The following is a 25,531-nucleotide window of genomic DNA, read 5'->3' on the forward strand; positions in this document are numbered from 1 at the left end:
AGATTCTCAGAACTGCCCTGGTTCCTGTCTTATATGAAGCTTTGTTCTCCAGCTATTCCTTTAACACTCTGTACCACACCCAATTATCTTCCAACAAACTCTTTCTTTGCCTATGTTATCCAGAACTGTTTACATATTTGCAATCAAAAATACTTACTAAAAAAAAGAGTAAATGTATTAGCTTGTAAGAAAACTATATTAGAAACGCATCTTATGAAATAGCAACACTTTTTCCCCATTAACTCAACTTATAACATTTACTTCCCATCTCCAAACTATAATACTATCCAGACAATCAATGCAACTTAGAGTACACATCACATTTTTGACCTTACAATACCAGCCCCTTCTTGTATTTCCTTTCAGAAAAGTCCTCTGAAACACATTTAAAAGCCATCAATTTGCCTTTATACATTCAGTAGGTACTGGATACCTATTATGTGCCAATATTATGTGCACTGGGAATATAGCAGTAAATAACAAAAACAGGTTCTTGTTTTAAGTACCTTATATTGTGCTGCGGAGAGATAAGAAAATAAAAAAGAAAAATACCAAATAATAAGTGCTGTTGCAGAGAAATAAAGAGACTTAAGTGAAATAATGAGTAACCAGATTGCTTTTAGATAAAATGGTCAGGAGTCCTCTCTGAAGTGACACTTCAGCTAAAAACTTAATGACAAGAAGAAGCCAGCCGGTTAAGATCAATACACAGCAAACATAAAGGTACCTGGGCTGGGAACAGACTTAACTTATTCTTAACAGCCAATTTAACTGCAGTATGTTGAGGAAGAGGGAAAATCATTTAAGATGAGGTCAGAAATAAAAAAGACCATATCATGTAGGGCTTTGTAACAAAAGGCAAAGAGTTGGAGCCTTTTATAAATTAATTGTATAGTATAAGGAGGCTATCTGCAACAAGATAAGCGGAGAATAGCTGAACAAGGAACTAAGATGAAAAAAATATTATAAATAATGGTTATGATAAAAATTTTAGCACTACAAGGAACCTTAGCTGTCATAAAGTCTAGCCTCTCATTTTACTGAAAGGATGACACAGCTTCGCTGAGGTCAGATCAAAGACAAGCACAAAGTTGTACCTGATGCTCTCTGACATTCAGGCCAAAGCTCTTTCCATAATTCCTGCCTCAATTTGAAATCTAGAACCAAGTCTTTACTTGGTTCTAGACTTCCAAAGTGACACAGCAGCATTCAAATAGAAACATATTTTAAAAAAAATTTTTAATTAAATTATCCACACCAAGTATTCATGCCTCTAGTCCCTCACATGAAATTTTTTTTAAAAGCAGCTGACAATGCTTAAGTATTTACCATCAGATATATCTCTTCCCAAAGTATGTGAAGCAGGAAAAAAACATTGAAGATAAACAAAATATACTTACATCAGGGTATTCTTTTACAGGCACATAAAGTTTCTCTTGTAACTGAACAATAGGTCCCACAGCATCAGGCAATTCTGCACTCCTTTTCTCTGTACTGCCATTTAATGTGTCATTGTACATGTCTTTCCGTACTCTGCTAATTTCTGTTAAAAGTAAAAATTTTAAATGTGTTAGACAAAAAAATATTCTTACTAGCCCAGGAAAAAAAAAAAATAAGAGGGTAGGGGAGGATTTCATTGATAAAGTGTTAAAACTCAAAGAAGAGCTGTTGACCTAGTCTGTCATTCTCTGGATTAAGTCTACATTTAACAGAACTACAGTCTTAATTAATTTCTACCAGAAATCAAATTTATACCAAATAATATATTTTATTAAAAATAACTTCATTGGAAGCACCAAGTCTTAACCACTAGACCGCCAGGGAAGTCCCCAAAGTAACTTCAGAGCCCAAGCTTTTATTCACTATGTTACAGACCAGTTATTTTACCTAATTTCTCCATACCTAAAAAAACCCAGTCATTCCAAATGATAGCTTCAGCCAAATAACTATCCTAAGAATGCCTATAAGACAAAACTAATACCAAGGCTTCCTTTATACTTCAGAACTAACCTATCTGAATGAGATTTAAACCAGACCACTTCCTTAGATATTTTAGGTATCTTTGGAATATCCAAACAGAGATGTCCAACAGATACACAAAATTTAAGTTCAGCAGAAGTCTGAGTCTGATACCCAAATGTATAGTTTAAAGCTATAGGAACAGAAGAGATGTCTTAGAGGGGGTATAGGGAGAAGGAAGAACTGAATGACCCTATAGGAAAAGCACCATTTAAGGGATGAGGAAAAGAAGATTCAAAATAAGAAGAAATGGAGGTAGACAGGAGAACCAGGAAGAGAAGCATCAAAGAAGCTAAAAACGACAGATTCAAGGACAGGGTGATCAACAGTGTCAAATACCACAAAAGTACCGTAAGGTAAAGAGCAAAAGAGGGTACCTAGGATGTGACCACTAAGCCATTGGTGATCCAGAAGTTTTGAGGAAAAGATGGTATGGAGATCAAACTATGAGTTAATGAATGAAATAAAAGAAAGAAAGCAGAGATACCTAAAGTCAATGACCTTTTAAAACAATTATGACAGTTCCCAGGTATGAATATCACTTCTAAAAAAAAAAAATTATGAGAAATCTATCTTAATGGATCAAGTCCTATACAAAGATATCAATTAACTCTTCAAGAGTTCTTTATTAAGCTTCCATGATGTGCTAGAGGATAGGCCCTTGCCCAAAGGAATACACTGTCTAATAAGGGTTGTCATTATTAATTTAGCTGAATGCATCTGTAACCGTATCTCCATGTTATGGATTATGTCCTCCTTGGGGAAAAAGCTTGTGCCCATTAGTATTTAAAAACAAAATTCCAGGTTTCCCTGGTGGCAGAGTGGCTAAGAATCCACCTGCCAATGCAGGAGACACGGATTTGATCCCTGGTCCAGGAAGATCCCACATGCCGTGGAGAAACTAAGCCCATGTGCCACAACTACTGAGCCTGCACTCTAGAGCCCATGAGCCACAAGTACTGAGCCCACGTGCCACAACTACTGAAGCCTGTGCGCCTAGAGCCTGTGCTCTGCAACAAGAGAAGCCTGCAAGAAGTCGTCTGTGAACCACAACGAAGAGTAGTCCCCGCTGGCCGCAACTACAGAAAAGCCTTCATGAAGCAACGAAGACCCAATGCAGCCCAAAAATGAATGAATTAATTAATTTTTAAAATAAATAATAAAATTCCAAAAGATTTAATTATAAATAAAATTCAGGTAAGATGACTAGGTTAAAGAATATATAAATATACAAAAACCAGTAATTTCATATGGAAGAAAAGATACATTTACCACTTAAGTTGTATTTGTATGCCTTCCAAACACAGAATTTCAATTTATCGCTGTTAAGGAACTATCAAATTTCACACTTTAATTTTCTTAACTAGTTATCTAAATCACTTTCAGTTAAATAAAATCCACTGCAGTAAAAAGGCATGATCAAAGGTGTTCTCACCCAGTTACAAAGACTGTCAATGAAAATACTGCACTACAATACATTTTCTGCTTCAGTGATGGCAATACTCATGTTATAACGAATCTTATCTCCTAACTAACAATTCGTTTGTCAAAGTTTACCAAGTGTTTATCTCTGTATAGCAAGTGAACTCTTTTTTTAAAAAAATCAAAAGAAGGTACCTTGCGTTTAACTACATTATAAGGACAAGAGTTGATTCTTTAAGTTCTTTTTTATACTTCTACTCTCATAATGAAATCTTTCTCAAAGATGTCCAGTATCAAATTAGTGTTTATCTTAAATTAGCATATGACAGCAATTCTCAAATCAAATTTCCAATGACCTACAATTTAAATATAAATGGTTGTTTACATAATTAAGTAATTACAGCAAGTAGTTAACCAGAGGGCATTAGAAAATTTTAATCTAATTAAAATTGCACATATATCCTTTAGTCAAGGTCTCTATGTAAAGGCACTTTCAACATTAGTTTATTACATTAAAATTTCCTCCTCAAAAACTGCCCAATTCTTATTATGAAGTTAATAACACTCATATAAAAACCTGACAATAGCATAAAAGAAAACCAGATAAAATTTGCTTGTAGATAGAGATGCAAATATCCTAAGTGAACAAGCTCCACCATCAGCACATTAAAAGAATAATGCACCAAGACAAAGTGGAATTTACAGCATGAATGCAAGAATAATTCAATATTTTTAAAAAAATCTTTAAACATAGTAATACAGTAGGTTGAAGAGGAAAAAATGATTTTCAGGTAAACAAATTTATCAAACTTAGAAAAACCAAGAAAATCCATTATAAATAAGAAAATTCAGGTAAGATGACTAGATTTAAAAATAATATACAGGGCTTCCCTGGTGGCGCAGTGGTTGGGAGTCCGCCTGCCGACGCAGGGAACGCGGGTTCGTGCCCCAGTCCGGGAGGATCCCACATGCCGTGGAGCGACTGGGCCCATGAGCCATGGCCGCTGGGCCTGCACGTCTGGAGCCTGTGCTCCGCAGCAGGAGAGGCCACAACAGTGAGAGGCCCGTGTACCGCAAAAAAAAAAAAATAATATACAAAACCCAACAACTTCATATAACCAATTAGATGATATAATGGAAGAAAAGATACATTTACCACTTAAGTGGTATTTCTCTAAACATTTTTGTGATTATTTAATAGCTTAGAGTTCCATGAAATTCTGTTACCTGCTGTATCCCCAGCTCTTACAATAGTGCCTGGAATATACAGTGGGTCCTCAACTGGGTGAATCAAGAGAGGAATGAGCTTAGCTACTCTAAGGCAGAAGAACAGGAAGAGATATGGATTAGAGATGTGAAAGCAGGCATCATCAACTCTGCCACAGATAGGGTATTAAAGTCAAGAAGACAGGAACTCTGACCTGTTTTCTAATGACAGGAGTATGTGAAGTAAAATTACAATGTAATTATATATTCCACTTAAAATTTAAAAATCCTTCTACCGTGTTTCTTTCAGTCTCTAAGATATCACTCAATTTAATAATAGAAAACAAATTACATACAAGACAGTACTGATGGGAATGAAAAGGTGACTAAGACAGTTTGAGTTCTCAAGGAATTTACAATTTTCACTGTAAACTCTAACCAGCTGAGTACTACCTTTATCAACAGCATCTTTCTAGCCAACAAATCGTTAGCACTTCCTGGCACGTTACTTACGACACTAAAGTCAGGACAAGTTCTGATTACAGTTCTAACAGTAACTGTGTGATTTCAGACAAGTCTCCTATTTACCCTCCCTGTGCCTGAACCTCATATGATTGAAGGTTGCTTACTGAATGACTTCACTGAATCCACTGGTTTCCAACCTTAGGAGGCAAAGACTCATTTATTGTTTTCCCCATAACTCCAATGTTTTTTGAAAGTTTTGTCTCCAAAGCTTTTTACTCTTTAAGGCCTGGCAATCAGAGCTTTCGTTAATGTTATCCTAGCCAAAATATGACAGAAACCTGTCACAGGCATGGGCACGTGCAATGCTCTCAATTCCTTCATGAGTGGGGCTCACAGGTGTGTGTTTATGAAACATAGGAGCGCTTCAAAACTAGTATGTTTTACATATTCTTTTGTTGCATCAAACATTACATGCTAATGCTCTAACGTTCCCATCTCCACACTACCTTCATCAAACTACAGCAGTGGTTCAGAGAACTACAAGTTCAGAACCATTTGCTTAATCACATAGTGTACAAATTCCTATTACAATAACCCCAAAATATCCCCAATATCAACACAATTTGTTTTAGACATCTCTGAACCGTTCTCAAACGTTACAAATTTTACTGAATTTTACCTTCCCTGAAATTTCTCCCACTCACCCCCTCTCAACACTGCAAAGCTCATCAAAGAGGTTAAATGCCTCTTTCATATGACAGTCCTACAAATACTTGAAAAGTTCTGTAATCTAAGTGTCCTCTTCTCTAAACTATATGACATAGTTTTATACCCTCCCACTCACTTAGACATAATCCATTTGTCTATGTCTCTCTTAAAATGGAAAACCCTATAGCACACACATCCTTCCCTGACCACCTATGAGTATGCAGACTGAGGCTGCTGCCTACCTCCGGTCCCAGACACTCCACTTCCACGGCACGTTTAAGAATATCCCCTTCCTTCTCTGATGAGCACAGTGCACTGCTGACATGGTAGAGGTAGTAGGCCAACCTTCCACCATTCCATACTTCCAGTGGAAAATTTAAATTCTTTCCATGGTTGTTTTCTACTAGACTAATACCTTCAGACTGATGTGAATCTACCAGTTGACATTCTTTAGGGATGACTATTCTGTGAGTCAAGGATCCAACTAACTGCAATTTCATAGCACACACGTTTCTCTAACCTGGATATTAAAATTCAAGCATACCGTATCAACTATTTGATGACATCTCAAGCTACACTAGAACTGGAACCTTCCTCTGGATCCACCAGAGTTAAACAGGAAATAATCACTTCTGGAATCTACAAGTTGTGCCATCAAGTTGAGAATGTAAGCTTTTCAGCTTCTGGGAGTATTAACCTTTCCAGCATTCAGGCTCCTCTCATTTTCCACGTTTTCTTGAATTGATACTCAGTGATCACATTTTTTTCAAAGTTCAATACCCTGAAAACCATTTTTGTCTAGGTCTGAAAATTTGCTTTGGTTATACTACTTTGTCTCCTCACACTTCTCTGCTTTAATTATCTTGATTTTTTTCCTTTTCCAAACTAAAGCTCAATTATCAGTTAGTGAATTCTGCTCCTAAGAGGGAAAACAATCATTGCACAGTTCTGTTTTATGTAACCTATTAATATTATATCAACAGCCTTAAGTCTTTTCCCTTTCCCTTAATTCACCTAACTATGGATGTAACTAAAAGTTTGTTTTAAATTCATTCTTATGTTTCGTAAGCTTTAACTCACTTTGGTTTTTAGCTTTTTCATTACCACCACTTTTACTATATCTGAACTATATTGTATGTGCATCCCATCCTCTGCCACCTTAAAATTTTGCACATTCTTTTAAAATCTGAACTATTAGATTAACTAATAGACCAACCACTCTGTGGAAGAGTACAATGTCAGAATTAGGACAACATGAGGAAATACTGGAGAACAGAAAAATACAGGCTGAGAAACCTAACTTACAAAATTAAGTAGTCATTTCAGAAGATAGATAAATGGCTGTGTATAAATTTAATGCTGCAAAGTTGGAAGACTAAAGAATAAAATATAGCCCTATTTTACTTTCTGGTTTAGAATTTTTCAACAAATTAAAACCAAGAAAATAAAAATTAGGAAATAAAATATAAAAAGTATTTACCAGCTCAGTAGTAAAAAAAACCTAATGATACACAAGTAATATTTAAAAAATGCATGAAAGAATTATTTTCAGAATTTGTAACAATGCAAATTAAAAGATGGCTTTTCAAAACACTGAAGAAAATTTCATGCAAACCACACCTTACACTCAGTGTTGTGGTAGCTAATTCCAACTGCTCAACCAGCTATGCGGATATGATAGACATATACATTTTATTTGGGCATCTATCTGGCTTTTCTTCGAGCCTTACATTTAAACTCATCAAAAAAATTACCTTATCATTGTAATACAGCTGGAGCTAAAATACAGGAAGAAATGAAAAGGTTACAGTGTCATTTGACCATAAATGCCTCATTTTTTTAATTTAACATTTTCCAACAATTTGTTCAGTAAAGAGCCAACTCTTTATAAATATGTACATATGCTTTGATGTACACAGTATACATTTTATAAACAAAGTTAAAATGACAGCTTTCATCATTCTAAATGAATTTCAATGGAATCTATTATTTCCTCACTATCTGCAAGCCATCTCTTACTGAACGCTAACCTGGTATACTAACACAAAAAGCAAAGTAAGATTTTAGTTGTTTTAGGTCTTAATTAACAAATCACCAGTCTCTATTTACATGAAATTCATTACATCTTACAGCAATAATATTAAGTCTACTTATAACCAAAGGACAACTGCTACTATACAAAGAGGTGGCTGTTATATGCCCTTATGTACTTAGGGGCAACAAAGATCTCTTCTGAAAAAAGAACCTCTAACTCAGGGTTTACTAAATACAGGGAAAGTTTTAAAGATATTTTGAGCTGAGCAAAACCCACAGAATAATATAACTTCATTGTGCTCATTTTTAAAAGCCACATCCACAAGGTACAGAAAACAATGAATTAAAAAGCAGGTTACTAGAGAATATGCACTATTTAATGGAATATATTTTGCTTACTTGACCAAATAAATCTGATTTAATTTTGAGGCAACTACACTGAAACTGGCAAGAAAAAAAAAAAAAAAATCAAGCTACTGCCAATTCTCTACACGGGATCTTTTTTTTTTTTCCAGTTAAACTGCGTTTTGTATTTCAGGACTACAAGCACAAAAAGAAAAACTACAAAATTAAATTCAACAGCCCTCCTTTAAACTGCCAAAATTAACAGTTGTTCAAAGTTGTTGGTAAATTTCACATAAAAAATATGATATATTCCATCCTAGTTCCAAGATTGTTCTCAGCAGCAGTTTTGTAACATGAAAGGTATTTAATAGTAGCTGCACTTCCCTGGAAAGGCTCTTTCAAAGATTACAGAAAAGAATGTCTATTATGTGATCCAACTTATACTATGTGAATTTTTAGATAGACACAGAGAAGTCAAAAAAAAAGGATGTAACAACTATTAAGAGTAATCATCTCTGGGAGATGGATTTACAAGGACAGTTTAGCTTTCACATTACGAAATAAATTTTTTTTTACAATAATAACACTTAGAAAATTAATTAAGTTATCCTCGTTAGGATGGTAGAAAGAATTCTAAGTCAAAATGCAGAATATTGGATTCCCCATATAAAATTATAATAAAGGCTAAATCACTCACTCTCAGGTCTAAAAACAAACTACAAAGACCTATCTAATTATTTTTTTTAAATGAGGACCTCCACCATGCTAAAAATACTGTATATGAATTTTCATGTGATCCTCACAGAATCTGAGGTAGTATATAATACCCATTTTACAAAAAAAAGGAAGGAAGGAAATGTTCAGAGAGTAAAGAATTTGTCCAAGGTCATAGCTAGTGCAACCAGCTTTCATTTAGGGTTTCACAAAGGAATTCTGGAATAAGAAGTCCTTGAAACTCACTTTAAGAGATGGTAATTAGAGATGGAAAATAAGAAAGTGGAACAATATGACCCAGCAACCCCACTACTGGGCATATACCCAGAGAAAACCATAATTCAAAAAGACACGTGCACCCCAATGTTCATCGCAGTACTATTTACAATAGCCAGGACATGGAAGCAACCTAAATGTCCATCAACAGAGGAATGGATAAAGAAGATGTGGTACATATATACAATGGAATATTACTCAGCCATAGAGAGGAACGTAACTGGGTCATTTGTAGATATGTGGATGGACCTAGAGAGTGTCATAAAGAGTGAAGAGTCAGAAAGAGAAAAACAAGTATCATATGTTAACACATACACGTGGAATCTAGAAAAATGGTATAGATGATCTCATTTGCAAAGCAGAAACAGAGACACAGAGGCAGAGAACAAATGTACGGATACCAACAGGGGGTGGGGGGGGACTGGGGATTAGGATTGACACATATACACTATTGATACTATGTATAAAATAGATAACTAATGAGAACATGCTGTATAGCACAGAGAACTCTACTTAACACACTGTGGTGACCTAAATGGGAAGGAAATCAAAAGAAGAGGGGATACATGTATATATGTAACTGATTCATTTTGCTGTACGGCAGAAACTAACACAACATTGTAAAGCAACTATACTCCAATAAAAGTTAAATTTAAAAAAAAGTGGAACAATCCAACTTTTGGTTTATTGCTAGCCATGCTGTAACAAGTACAGTCCAGTACTGTTACTGTGACTACCAAAAAAGTCTTTGCAGCCCTCCTCTTTTACTCCATGCTAACAGAAAGCAGTCTGGGGGAAGAAATCTAGGCCTTGATTCCTAAAGACGGCAAAATAGGCTATTAGAAAAAACAGACTAGAGTGGAGGAAAGCATTTTTTTTAGGTGAATAAAAATTATTAATTGAAATAGGCATCCTTTCTCATTTAAATTGGATTTTGTTTGGAGGTTACTTTTAAACCTGGTTAGCTTTACATATTATGTATCAAGTATTATTTAATAAAATTGTTGCCTTCTGGTCATTTAATTTTTTAGAATACTCAGGGGAAACCAGTCCTTATCTCTATATAATACCTGCTGTATTAAAATTTAAATCTGAAGGTTAAGAAATCTGGTTAAGACATATCTGTCAATGTATATCTAAAGAATACGTAACGGTAAAATGGTAGATATCACCAGAATCCAGCTAAAAAGTAATACTTGAGAATCTAGCAACTTTTACTAACGACTCTTTTCCCAACCCTTTTAATATCTCTGGAAGAATAAAAATAAACTCATAGCAATGGAAATGGGTAACCAGGTTATAGGAGTGGAAGAGATTTTTCACCATATAGGCTCCTAACAGGCCTTTGAATTTTTAATCATCTCAATGTATTAACTTTTCAAAAATACATTTTTAAGAAGCTTTTACTTACAATACGATGACAGTAATAGATTATAATCCATGAGACTATAATGATATAATTGAATAAATACATATGAGAGAAAAGACAGATTTTCCTTGTAGAATTCCAATAAATAAATATAGAAGGAAAAATGGATAAATAAAATCATCATTAGAAAACCACCAGAGTAATAATTACTGCAAGCTAAGAACCATTCGAAAGTATGAAGAGAAACAGAATATCTGTACAGTTTCAGAGTATCTTCCCATAAGATATTTATTAATTACCAAGGAAAAAAATACTGTACAGTAGAAAACCTGGCAGATACCACCTTAACCATGTGATAGTTAATATTAAGAATAATAAGACATGTACTCTGGTATGATGCGCTGAGAAGGGTCCAACAGCACTTCTGTGGTTTTCTTGCCAAAACGCTAACCTCAATCTAATACTGAGAAAACATCAGACAAACCCAAATTGAAGAATGTTCTACACTATACAACAACTACCAGTTATCTTCAAAAGTGTCAAGAAAAGTATGATGAAAGAATGCGACACTGCCACAGACTGGAGGAAACTAAAGAGACATCACCACTAAACGCAATGTGGGATTTTGGATTGGATCCTGAACCAGGAAAACTATGTTTGTAGAAACACTAGTGAAATCTGAATAGATATGGGCAAGTGAGTAAATAATACTGAATCAATGTTAATTTCCTAATCAGATGAGTTGTTAACATTAACTTCGGCACTACTTTTTCAATTTCTCTATAAGTCTAAATTCATTTAAAAAAACAAAAAAAAACAAAGTGTTTGCTTTAGCCTTCAGAGTTACTTATTCTAATGGAGTAGGGGGATAGTTGTGGGAGAGAATGAAAGCCATGCAAATGTCTTACTTTTCTAGTGTTTTAAAAAAATAAAAAGAAAATGCCTGCTTAGCAATTAAACTGAGGACATCAAAATCATTCAAAATAATCTTTAATTTAAAATAATAAAAAAATTTTTCAACAATCTCTTTAATTTTCTTTAACAGGTACTGCTTAAAAAACACATGTACTTTTAAATCTTCCTTAAGAACAAGGAAAAACACTACAATTCATAAACAATGACCTTTCCGTGTAGAAAGGGAATCTTTCTAAGAACTACATGCAGTAGGGAAAAAAGCACCAGCCTTGAGTTTATACAACCTGGATTTTACTTCTGATTCTCTACAAGATTTAGCTGTGCGGCTGTGAACTTAACCCTATGGGTCTGTTTCCTCTGTGAAATGAGGTTAGACCAGATCACATGCATAGTTTCTTGCAGCTCTAAAATTTTATCAATTAGGAGTGCACCCTCCCGTTGCTTCAGAGAATCCCATTCTGTGCCCACTCTGTTTCAATACCCCACAAAAAAAGGGCTAATATAAACTCAATAACCAAATGATAAGCACAGACCGCCCTACTCTTGTCAAAATTACACATTCCAAAATGTCTTAAACTGCTAGGCACCAGGACTCAGTTTAAATGACACTCTTGTAAAGCACCAAATCCTTGTGTGACCAGGCTCTACACAGTTGTATTTGGGGAGGTGAGAAGGGGTCTGTCCCTATGTATTTTATCTTCTTCAAACTTCAAATCCCCGGGGGGGTTAAAAGGAACTTGGTAAACCAAAGTGAAAATGAAACAGAACACCCCCAAATTCTGAAGGAATTATGTCTGTGTAAGGGGGAGAGGTGAATTGCTTTTCCTAGGTAACAATTTCTTTGATTTTTAATTATCCTTTTTAATTGTATTCCACACTCCATCTAAGCTCAATATAGGAAAAGCCTAAAATCTGTAATCATGCAACATGTTGATCTGCACGTTACCTTAACTCCACGAAGTAAAGCAAATGAACGTCAAATGACATTCACAGGTGTTACAGCAGCCCATATACAAGAGAAATCTTTCATACTATGAAAAAGTTATGGAGTTTTTTAAGGCATAATAAAAATCTACTACACACACGTTCAAAAAGGTCCTTTTATAGCAAGTATCAAAACTGAAATTAGGAAAGAATAAAACTTCCATCTCTGTAACAAGAACAGCATATACAGTACCCTCAGATGTCAACATAATGGGTATTGAAAACATTATTTTAATATGGTAAACAATACGATCCTCTTTAATTAAACCAAAGCCGTTTTACTTTACAAAGAACTGGATTAAGAAAATCTCATGTTACATATGCTACTGGCAGAACTACACGTACTATATTTTTACTGACTCAATTCTATTATCACTTAATATTCTTGGAAAGCATTTTTAATGTGAGCTTTTAAAATGCAGAATACAGCAGTCTTTTTGAGGTCATAAAACTTTAACTCACTGTAATGGAAACTAAAGCGCTATCATAAAAATTTTACCAATACCATCCAACAAGAACCCTGGTTAAGGACATTCCAGATGAACCCTCTCCTTGAACTCCAAACACCTGTATCCAACTGCCTTTTAAACATGTAATACTGACACATTCAAAATCACTCCTTAACTGCCCCCACCCCAAACTTTTTCCTCCTGATCTCACAAAATGGCAAGTCCTGGGAATGAAACAGAGTTGACTGATGGTGGGGAGGGTACCACACAATCAGTGAGGAGGAGAAGTATCTCTTAAACTCAGATTAGACGAACGAGGTCAAACTTCTTTCCAAGGTATGAGTCTCCCTTCAAAGTCTGCCTTGGAGGACAGCACTTCATTATTACAGTCTGCTTAGATGGATTTCCTTACAGATAAGTACTACTCTCATCGCCACTTTATAGTTAGAAGACTGGAATTTGGGGATTAAGTACTTTCACCAAAGATCACATAACTTGAAAGTGAAAAAGTCAGAATCCCAATCTAGGTCTGACTCCATACTTTATTGTTCCAACTCCCAAAATTAAATTTGCTTGCTACGAGAACAAGTGGTCCTGATGATGGGAAAAGCAGTGATGGCAGACAGTTAAGAGTCAGACAGAAAAGGAAATAAAGATGGGGAAGAGGGTAAAAATCGGAGATATGGATAAAGGAAAAAGGAGGGAAACGTAGAGGGAAACACATTATTGTATATATAATATATATACAATAATAATGAAGGAAAGAAAGAATGGTACAACCCAAATTAAAAGTAGAATGAAAGTCAAAGAAGAGATTCTCATTTAAGCTCTGCCAGGGACTAGCTGCATATCCTTCAACAAATCGTTTAAGGTGTATGACAGGGGTCCCCAACCCCCGGTGCCAGTCCGCAGCCTGTTAGGAACCAAGCTGCACAGCAGGAGGTGAGCGGCAGGCAAGGAAGCGAGCGAAGCTTCATCTGTCACTCCCCGTCGCTCCCCAACACTCACATTACCACCTGAACCACTGCCCCATCCGTGGAAAAACTGTCTTCCATGAAACCGGTCCCTGGTGCCAAAAAAGGTTGGGGACTGCCGGCCTATGACTACTCTCATTTACAAGCACATCTAAGATAACTCAAGACCTAATAAGCTTCTGAGTTATACAGAAAAAATTACTTCACTTAACAAATATCCGTAGTGTCTGGCACTAACAGATGCTCAAAAAGCTCCTATTATTGACTGAAAACGACCCATCTTTCTACAGTATCAGGCACTGTGCTAGGGACACACTGGTAAGCTACATGGTTCTTGCCATCATAATTCTTCTAGCAGTAAGAAGCGGTTTCTATGTAAATAGATCAGAGTGCTAGAAGTGATTGACAGATGAGACTGAGCGTCCTCGGATATAAATACCTGGGCCTGAACACTAGACAAAGCAATTTTATTTTTTGCAGTACGCGAGCCTCTCACTGTTGTGGCCTCTCCCGTTGCGGAGCACAGGCTCCGGACGCGCAGGCTCAGCGGCCATGGCTCACGGGCCCAGCCGCGCGGCATGTGGGATCTTCCCGGACCGGGCATGCCCCCTGCATCGGCAGGCGGACTCTTAACCACTGCGCCACCAGGGAAGCCCTAGACAAAGCAATTTTTAAAGAGTAAGCCAGAGCTCTATGGTTTCATTTGGTTCTATAGTGGGAAAAGACTAAGCTAGGGAAAAATTGGATTCTAGATACATAAACCCTCACTTTAATTATGATGAAGAAAAGGAGAATGAAAATGGAAAAACACAGACATATATTTATCACTCTTATGATACATAATTATGTTGACAGATCTGATACATGGAAAAAAAAAAGCTTAAAATATATTCTTCTGTCCCACTCAAGGATTTTTTTCCAGACCTTAGTTTTCTGACTTCTAATCCCATCTATTTTTAGTAATGTCTATGATTATCCAGGCAAGTGGTTCTGTTTTCCTTGCTCAAGGTATTTCTTCATTTACTCAAAAAGTTCTCAAATATTTTAGAGCAGCCATGCTAAGGTTTGAAGACATTCAGGTTACCATTCAAACTGGTATTTGTTCCTTGATAACGGTTATGTATTTTTCCCAGTGGAAAGTTTGTAACAAACAGAATTTCTAAGAACAAAGTTCTGTCTTCACCAAAGCCTGCCTTGATAAAGACAAGTAGAAAATTACTGATTTAAACACCAAAATCTAAAAAACAACCTTATTTCAAACAACACTGTACTAACCTTATCACACTCAAAAATGAGTGAAATCCAGTCATTAGAGGCCCTCCCTAATAGTAGTTTGAAACCAAACCCCTAGGAAGACTAAGGATAGCAAGATCTGCCAGCTTTAGTCAGATAATTTCATAGGCAAGAAAAGGATAAGATGTACATTAGAACCCCTCAGTATACTTTTTTTAAAGCAGCTAAGTGGAAAAGGCCATAAAAGTGTTCAACGCCAGGCCAATTCATAGGTGGCTGGGGGCATTAGCAGGAACCTTCAGAAAGACATCAGAGTATCAAGACTTCAGAAAAAGTGAACCCACTTTCAGAAGGTCAATATTAAATGGAACAAGTTTTGAATTAAACTTAATATACTTCCTACATTCTGAACATGCTGTGCTATCTTTTCTCTTATGAAAAGAATGACCCTTTCAAGTCAAGCAAGCTATTTACACAGTCAACACACCACCACCTTCCTTAGAGTGGTAGTTACAGTAGCTAATTTAATGTACGGTGCATATAATGGAAGACAAGTTTAAAGAAAAACTTGGCCTCTCCAGGTCTTTGTCCAGAACTAACATAATCTATCAGTTCACAAGTTAGGTAAAATTTTACTTTTTAAGAAATTTACAGAACAGGTGACTGAAAAACTGTAAATAATAATCTGTGATAAAGAATGAACTGTTGAAAGTGCCATCTTTGAAAAAAAACCCATTATAGTGTCTCAGTCAGCCTCCATTTCTTCATCTATAAAATGGAGTTATTTCCAGCTCACGGGATTGATAGAAAGATTAAACAAGATAATGGAGAGAGCGAGAGTGTGCCTGATACATAAGTTATATCCATATCATCATCACTAACGATGACTGTGATGTAAAATTATATACTCTGTAAAATTATGTATACTGACAGGTGGGTCTGAAAGATAATATTTGCTGATCAGATGAATATCTCTTACATAAAATCTATAATCAGTCTTTTTGCAGAATCTATAGACATAAAAGATACTCAGAAAAGGCACCTACCAAATACTGTTTGCAACTGACTTCTTACACACAAATTCACTATAAATGACAAAAGGAGGCAGAAAATAAGAAAGATACAGCTTAATTTTTCCAACTCATTTTTACTAAGCTCTTCCTCAAATATTCAAACATATAATCCAGAAAACCTTACAAACTACTCAAATAGAAACCCCTCAGTACACTCAGCTTATTAAAAATGACTCTTAAATACTTGGAGCAAATGTTCTCTGGCACCTTTCCCACAACACCTTCTTTAAAAAGTGTTTGCTCCAGGATCTGACCTGTTTTGGTTTAACCACTTTTCAGGAGTTTTAAGATTATTTTAACCTCAAATGAGTCATTTGGGGGAAGGAAAGTTGAGAAGACATTCTGGCTTGTAAAATATCTTTACGTAACTACAACTTAATACCTTAAAATAGTTATCTAAACAAAAACAAACAAAACAACACAAAAGGATCACATCTTACACTGTCACCTTGAAACTGCCATATTACTGTAACACTCCCCTTACTTCACTCCACTGACAATCCTGTAATTTTGAGCTAATTCAGTGATGTGACTTTTCAAACACGTAATTCTAAAACCCTTTCAGAACTCAGAATCTTAGGTGCATCAGGTGTTTCGGACTCCGACATAAACAATCTTGAACTAAATCGTGGCCACCTTTATCACAATAATAAATTTGGATGTGAATGGAAGCATATCACTAAAACAACAAAAAAAAAACCTTTTTAAAAAGTAAACCACCACCAATATCTATGGAAACTGAATTCAGTCTCAGCCTATAAACAACTAATTATACTCAGCCTACTAAAGAAAAGCAGTACAGTTTTAATGAAGTACTATATGTATACAGATGTGTACACATATATACACATGCATGCAAACACATACACGCACAATACTTACATATCATTAGTTATATATAAGTTATATACATTGTATGTGTGCATATACAAATACTACACATATCATATAAAATATATTAAATATTGTTGAAATATATTAACATACATATTATGTATACAATTTATATAGATTCCATATGCCTTATTCTAACTTCATCTTGTATATTAAGTGCGTGGAATTTTAGTTTTTTCTGAAACTGAAAATAAAGCTTTCAACGTACTAATTTACTGGACCAGGAGCCTCAGTTAAAATGATTATACTTCACTTCTCTCACAAAGGTCGAGCATAAAGAATATTATCTTTAGGGTCTATCTCTGAATTCTAAACTTGCCACAGCTTACTTAAGCCAAATAAACCAAATGACCAAGCACGTATCACTGACAAAAGAATAAAGAAGTTGATTTATTTTAAACTCTGCAAATTTCAGAGATGGCTAAACGTTCTAATTTATCTCCAACATTACATAGAAGCTTACTTCTCATATGGATGTTATTACAATCTGGCACTTAAAAGTAATTTAAATGAAACCACTTTCAATGGCAAAGATACAATAGCTGGTACTTGTTTTAATAAGAAAAACTAATACTCCTATTTCTTAATTTCTTACCTTCACTCTCACGTGCACAACCTCAATAAACTGTTTCCTAAAAACAGAGAATTAATTTGTAAGCCTTTTTTCTTCCTTCTATTCTTGCTTTCTCAACCATCAAATTTAAATTCCCATATTTTAAAACTAAACACTTCTATAATCCTATACTTAAAGAGAACACACACTTGTCACAGCTCTACTCTAAAAATGTACCATACTGCCCAGAAAATAAAATCTATCAGATCAGGGTTGTATATCCAAACAAAATCTGATAACCTCCTAGAAGAAATCCTTATTTCCCTTTGGAGCCCAGTAGTTTCAGTAAGTATACTAAGAAATATTTTTATCTCTTTCATTGGTCTTTTTACATACTAAACATTTACCATCCTCCGAAAGGCCTCACTTTCCAATAGTCACAAATAATTCTCTAAACTTGGACGCATATCTGTTAACAAATACGTATATCATGGGGGGAAAGTACACCTCAAAATACATGCAACAATATAACCAAGATTCAGGGTTAAACACCCTAAATGCCGCATGTTGGATCAAGGGTTAAGTTATTCATAAACAACAACAAGCATTAGTTACTTAGAGTAAAAAGTGACAAAGTCCAGATTGCCCATAATAGAAATTCTACTATTCTGTTTAAATTTTATAATATAAACTGTTTAAATATAAAACAGCAAAAACTGATAGTTTATATGACAGACATTTTATCAATTCAATGTTGCTTATAAACCGAGATTATTCTGCATCCTTTAAGATTGCAGTCCATCATATAAGTGGCAGAAACATGAATTACACAGCAGATGAACGTTAAGTGTGGTAAATGGATTTCAATTCACTAGGCATACCAATGTGCTGAAATACAAAAAGGCAGCAGTATTTTAGAATTTTAATAAAATACAAAAATGTATGTGTTAAAGGCTTTATGTACAAAGCAGAAGCAACTTTAAACCAACTATCTCTAACTCTTAAATAGAACACTCAGGTGTCATTCATCTGAACTAAACAGACCAAGCAAAATATCCTGTGATCCCCAAGTTCTCCTCAATGTCGAAATGGGTGGGTAAATTTAAAGCTTGTTCTCTCAAGAGTTGCTTTACTGGCAATTTTCTCCCAGTATCAAGGTCTGCAGTTTCCATTTGGCTGCCAGTTTGCGATTAAATTCATCACCTTTATTATAAAAATGTGCTTTACTCCATGGCCTGCTGCACAAGGACTATAAGGAAAACACTTTCCACTGCTGATGGCAACATCATTCTAAGGCAACCACCACATCCACTCAGATATTAGCTTCCTCAACCTGATGCAGTAGCGTATCACTCACAGGAAAAGCCTGTAACAATTGTGTAACCCACAGAAATGAAATTAGATTCTATAGAAATGCCATGCTTTAAGTTTTTTTAGGATAAAACGCAACCAATTTCCTAATTTTCACATTCAGTGTTACTGCAAGCAAATCAGTTAACCACAAAAGTCAATATACAGAATATTTCCAAATTCCAATACAGAGACATAATTTTTCAGTGTTGGATAATTAAGTATCCACCTTTGTCCTATCATTCAAAAGTTCACAGTTTGTACTGTACCTTAACTTTTACTATCTGGGCAAACAGCCAATGGTCAAAGATAATTTTAAAAGATATATGTGTTTATATAACACTTCTATCTAACTTTACTTTCTTAGTAAGTCACAATATAAACTTCAAAGGAAAAAAAGTCAGAAAAGAAATAAAAATATTTCCCAAATAATGGCATTAAAGCTAGTCACCATGTCGTATTTAGGACAATACTACTCACTTGTGAGATTTAGATTTTTTTTAAGATTATCTATAAAGTTAACATTTACTTTTACAAACTTGGTCTGTAGACCAAAAATTCAGATATCTCTTATTTTCAAGTAAACTTCACTGTATTCATTTTAGAATTTACAGGGGAAAAAAAGAGAACTTAAATTTCACATTAGGATGAATTATCAGATCATACAGTGTGAACCTGGAATAAATTTTCATTTTCCTGCTAGCAAATGATGTGATCCCTTCCCATCTTAACCTGTGCATGCCTCTGTCACAGCAATATAAGCACCGCACTGCGTTTTTTATTTCATTTCTATCCACTCCATTGTATGTCTCCTTAAAAACTGGACTATACCTTATTCATCTTTGTAACTCCATCACCCAGCAAAGTGCTGGATTTTTTTTTTTTAATTGTATTGAAAACTAAATTATAGCAGGAGTCAACATCAGTTTTCCTAAAACCACACAGGTCACAATCCATTCAATCTATAGTATTAGTCACAACCAGTATTTTTTTAAATGGAATAGAACAGAAAAATACTATATTACATCAGAGGTAATACAAATTGTTATTTCATGAAACTTTCATTTCAGCTGTTATATAAGTATATATGTATGTGTACATAACAAAGTATTTCTCTTTTTAGGTAGCATTTAAAAATTTAAGATATATACCTTTCTGGTTCATGTTTATACCATTTTTCTCGTTCACTTTTATACTGTCAGCATATATGGGTTGGCCAAAAAGTTCAAACTTTTTGGCCAACCCAATAAATATTTGTTATTCAATAAATAATGTTAACAATCAAGGAGACTCTTGACTTACAGAATGAAAGACTTCCACTTCTCACATCCCTTACCGACATGTAAAATAAACAAAACTGACCCTTGAACAAAGAGGTAGATAATCAGGGTATAACTTATGTCGACCCTCCGCATCCACAGTTCCTCTGCAACCATGGATCCAGCCAAACATGGACCTTGTAGTACATGTTTTATTACTGTTGAAAAATGTCCACGTATGGGACTTCCCTGGTGGCACAGTGGTTAAGAATCCGCCTGCCAATGCAGGGGACACAGGTTCGAGCACTGGGTCTGGGAAGATCCCACATGCCGCGGAACAACTAAGCCTGTGCACCACCAACTACTGAGCCTGAGCTCTAGAGCCCGCGAGCCACAACTACTGAGGAAGCCCTCGTGCCTAGAGCCCATGCTCCGCAACAAGACAAGCCACCGCAATGAGAATCCCGCGCACCGAAACCAAGAGCAGCCCCCGCTCGCCGCAACTAGAGAAAGCCCGCGCGCAGCAACGAAGACCCAACGTAGCCAAAAAATAAATTTATTTAAAAAAAAAAAAAGAAAAATGTCCACGTATAAGTGGACCCCTGGAATTCAAACCCGTGTTGTTCAAGGGTCAATTGTACATTTTTCTATAACCTAAAAACAAACCTAGGGTTTTTCTAACTCAGATCTGACTTTCACCTTCCCTCATTACCGTCCTTCTCTAACTGATCCATTTATCCATCCCTCTACTCTCTTCCCCTTTTCATATTTTCTTTTACTCAAGACTTAAAAAAGAACATAGTTTTTTAAAGACACCTCTCCTAAATTAATCATCCTTCAAATTTTAGATAAGTCTACTCTATCTGGCCTATGAAACTAAAACCTGTACAAAACATCAACATAAACATGTCTCAATATTAGTCTAGCAACAACAGAGAATCTGAACTGAGTATTCAAAAGATACCAAGTGGCTTTCTCACTTTCCCTTATCTTCATCTTGGACTTTTATCACATTGTTCTAGGACACATGACCTAGATCTATAAGGAAAGGCTAGTTGCGGGAGGGGGAGAGGAATAGTTTACTCTAACAAATGACTTTAAAATATTTGTATAGAACATGGGCAGTCAAAGTTCTTATCCAAATATACACTAAATTGTTCCTAGACCTAGATTCAGCCTGCAGGAAAATGCTAATGGAGACTACCAAGAACCTAGGAGAACCTTCTCTGTCTTTGACCTGAAAGATCAGTTTAATGACAGTATCACTATGTGAATTAAATGCTTAATTTTATTCTTACTTAGAGGAAAAGTTAAAATACCCTAGGTAGATATTTCAAGCAATGAAATAAAATTTAAAATAATTAAGACCACTCATATCAGAAGGTAGTCACGTTATGCAAATTATCAGTCATGACATAATTCTCCAAAGAGGGGACCAGGCCCAAAGGTACCCTCTGGCCAATAATATAACTTACAGATATACTTCTGTCACAAGAGCCAAATGAGCTACCATTTCTGAAAGCAGCAGTTTCTAATCTGTAAAACTTCATGAAAATGAAACTTCATGTAAATGAACTTCATTTACATACTATTCAATTAAAGGATGGAACTGTGATCTCTAAGATCCATTCCAGCTTTAAAATCTGAATTACAGAGTTTTTCTTTGAACAAGGACAAAATTTTTAATAAAAATCCTTTGGGCCTTCCAGGTGAAATGCTACTCTACCATCCAACCCTTGTACTCCCCCCCCTTTTGAAAGGCTGCTGCAAATTATAAACGTCATCAAAATTTCATTTTATGATTAAGACTGCATAACCGCTTAACAACAAAGAGAGCTAACATCTTATGTGCATAGACTAAAACAGAAGTTCACAGAAAACACTCAACTGGTTACTGATTTACAGACCTCACAAAACTACATCACTGCATCTCAATGTTTATTAAACACTCTAACAAAGACAAATATTTTTCTTTTCAAAATTTAACAATTCCTCTTCGCCTTACAATTCATCAGTTCCCAAATTTAAAAATTTTACACTTAAACCAGGCATATATTAGAACATCAACATATTTCTATGTGCTTATCTATTTCAAAGCATGTTTCACTCTAACGTTTAAATTGTGAAGAGTCTGTTTTTACCTAGAGAATTATACTTTTTAAAATAGCACATCTACATTTTTATTTAAATAACATACACTAATTGAAATAAAATTCACTATTGAAACCCTTTGCGTCAATTGTTTAAATATAAAGCCAGAAAGGACACTTTTCTTGCTTCCTTCAAGATGGAATTTGAAATAGTCCCAAACTAAAAGAAATTTAACTATCTTTTCAAAGGGTACTTTGAACTGACTTGAACCAGCATTCTCATTCAAAATTAAGATTCCCAATTATTATTTAAACCTTCCTCTCTCTAGATCCACAGGTCTTTATAATCATCTCTCTAATATGTCCCATAATATGTCCTCACACCACTAGTTCCAAGAAGGAAAAAAAAAAAGGCATTCCTTTACCAAGCAATTTCAGAAAATTCTTGACTGCAGGTCCTGGATATTTAACGTATCAACACAAAAGAATACGCAGCACTTATCTGACTACAGAACCCTTCTGTTCTCAGACCACTTCAAGAAGCCAGTATCACATGGAATGGGTTTCAAAAACACTTCCCTAAAGCCTCCCTCAAACCACAGTTAAATTAGCAGATCTTCAATCTCTCCCCTCCAACCTAAGAGCACAGTCTTTCAAGCCATTAGCGCAAAAGCAAATGGAGAGGATGATGAAAGGCAAGCATAAGACAAAGACCCATACCACACATACAGACCAAGATATGCCAGCAACTCACCTTTAGTACACAGCTTAGACTCACCATTCCAGAAATCACACTCACTAATCCAGATGCACCTCTTCCCCCACGCACCTAAACCCAACACAATCACCAACAGACAATACAGAAAAAAAATAAAACAAAAGGCATCGTAATAAAGGGCTAAGTAAATCCAAATGTACGAGTAAAACAGAACAGAAAGCCAGCCAAAGTAGGTATGTGTAGATTAGAAGTACTGAAGTGGCAAAATACTGGGGAGGGGGGAGAGTAAATAAGTCAAGAAAATCTGTAGCAAGCATAGCAGTCCATCACATTAATATACACTAAACATAAATATGGAGGCAGATAAATGAAAAAACCAACTAAGAGAAAGATATAAAAGGAAAAACCTTAAATGGGTCTCCCATTATCAAAACGACAGAATCTAAAATCCAGGCATTTAAGCTTTTCTACAGTAAAGAATTACTTTCTTTCTCCTACGAAATGTTCTCACATTCAAGGATAGCATTCCCTTTGTCTACAGCACTACTCCCTTACCTTTTCACCACTTCAATCTTATCTTTCAAGAGCCAGGTGAAGTTTTTTACCTCTTTTCCTACAACATTCCATAATCTCCCTACCCTAAAGTGACCTCTTTAGCAAGTCTTTAGTCCCCTCTAGTATATATTACTTTTATTTCATGCTATCTACCCTACTCAGACAACTTGAAGGTATGGAATGAATCTGAAGCCCTGTTGTATTCCTCCTAACATCCCACACATAGTATGCATTCAAATATTTGCAAATAGAATAAAAAATTTCAAATAAATATGTTGTCACTAAAAGCTAATATGTGAAATATGCAACTCTGACATTACTCAAAAATTGCATGTCACATAAGAGCAATCACTTTACTGGAATGCAGCATCAAATGCTGATTTCCAATTACCACATTACAGAAATAGGTATTCACAGGGCCCAGTTACAACACTCAGTAACTTAAGGCTTTTTAAACAAACAGTAAGTAATAAACTTCTGAAACCACTAATATTATCACCACACAACTTCCTGAAAGCAAAATGATACGTCCAATAGAAGAGTTAATAAATTTAACAGACCTCTATAAGACGAACTATGTTACCATAAAAATTATATTGTTAAAGGATATAAAATGGCAGGGGAAAATGCTCATGATGTAATTTATTTTAAAAAAACACACTCAGTGATACTATTAAAATAGGATCCCAATGTTGTCATATCCATAAATGGGGGGGGGGGGATAAAAGAATGGAAGGAAATTCACCAAAAATGTTAAGAGTCACTATCACTGATTTATGGGTGATTTTCATTTTTTCATTGATACATTTTAGTCTTTTTCCATGAGATGAAGATTATTTGTTATGATAAGAATACATGTGTCTAATTCCTTATAACAATACATTTTTAATGATTACTAGGAGGAAGATATTTAAGATTCTCATAAACTCTCAAATGACTATAAGAAACTGTCTTAAAAATGTGTACACAAAATCTTCCTCTGAAAAATAAAAATTCACAGTAAGGTTCAAAGACAGTATGCTACGATAACTCTCTGCGCTCACACCACCACCTTTCCCAGGATTCAGAGACCACAAACCACCCTGTTGTGAAAGGTAAATTTAGAATGTTTGCATCTTCAGGGAATCCCCGGCCGCCCAGTGGTTAGGACCAGGCGCTTTCACTGCAGGGTTCGATCCCTGGTCAGGGAACTAAGATCCTGCAAGCCATGTAGTGTGGCCAAAAAAAAAAAAAAGTCTGCATCTTCAATTCTCTACATTTCAAGAATAACAAAATGGAGACAAAGAACAGTCTGGGGAAAAAGCAAAATGCAAGTTATTAACAGTTCTACAAAGGTACCACCGTAGATCTCTTCTTCCCTGGTCCTCTACATATAGACAAAGATAATTATTCTTCTCTCATGTCTGACTTCAACTTCAAATGATGGAAGGAAAAATGGTATTTTACGATTGACTTGGCAATTTAAAAATACCTCAGTATAGCAACTAGAAAAATATAATTTAAATGCATTAATTATTAACGAAACACATACTTCCACAAATCAGAAAGTTCATAAGAAGGAACTTGAATAAGCAATATGTGTTTAACAATTGCAAGGCATTTTTAAAGCAAAATTATATAATATTTACCTAACCAAAAAAAAAAAAACTGACAAGGAATGCTATAAACTATAATAAACTGAGATAAGATTACCTTTTTACTGCTGATAATTTTTTATTACTATAGTAAAACTATAATCTCCAAAAGAACTTTATCATGCAATGGTAAACTATGGCACACTTTTTTTTTCTTACTTAGATTAATAAACAGGAATCAATTACCTGGTTAAAGATTTTAGAATTGCAAAGATAGTATACAAACAGAATACCTTTAAACAGACTTAGTCCCCTTCCAAAACAAACAAAAACTCTTCAAACAACGAAGCTG

At 35.2% G+C, this 25,531-nt stretch overlaps 1 protein-coding gene across 3 annotated transcripts in view; it reads right to left on the reverse strand.

The window, feature by feature from the left end:
- Positions 1–25,531, reverse strand: part of QKI (QKI, KH domain containing RNA binding) — a 137,681-nt gene that overhangs the window by 100,448 nt on the left and 11,702 nt on the right. For all 3 annotated transcript variants that reach the window (XM_065888478.1, XM_065888481.1, XM_065888479.1), the window contains exon 2: positions 1,401–1,543. In XM_065888478.1, coding sequence (XP_065744550.1) covers positions 1,401–1,543 — 143 coding nt within the window. The remainder of the gene's footprint in view (positions 1–1,400; positions 1,544–25,531) is intronic.

Source organism: Phocoena phocoena, chromosome 12 (assembly GCF_963924675.1).
Source record: "Phocoena phocoena chromosome 12, mPhoPho1.1, whole genome shotgun sequence".
In the NCBI taxonomy this organism is placed as follows: Eukaryota; Metazoa; Chordata; class Mammalia; order Artiodactyla; family Phocoenidae; genus Phocoena; species Phocoena phocoena.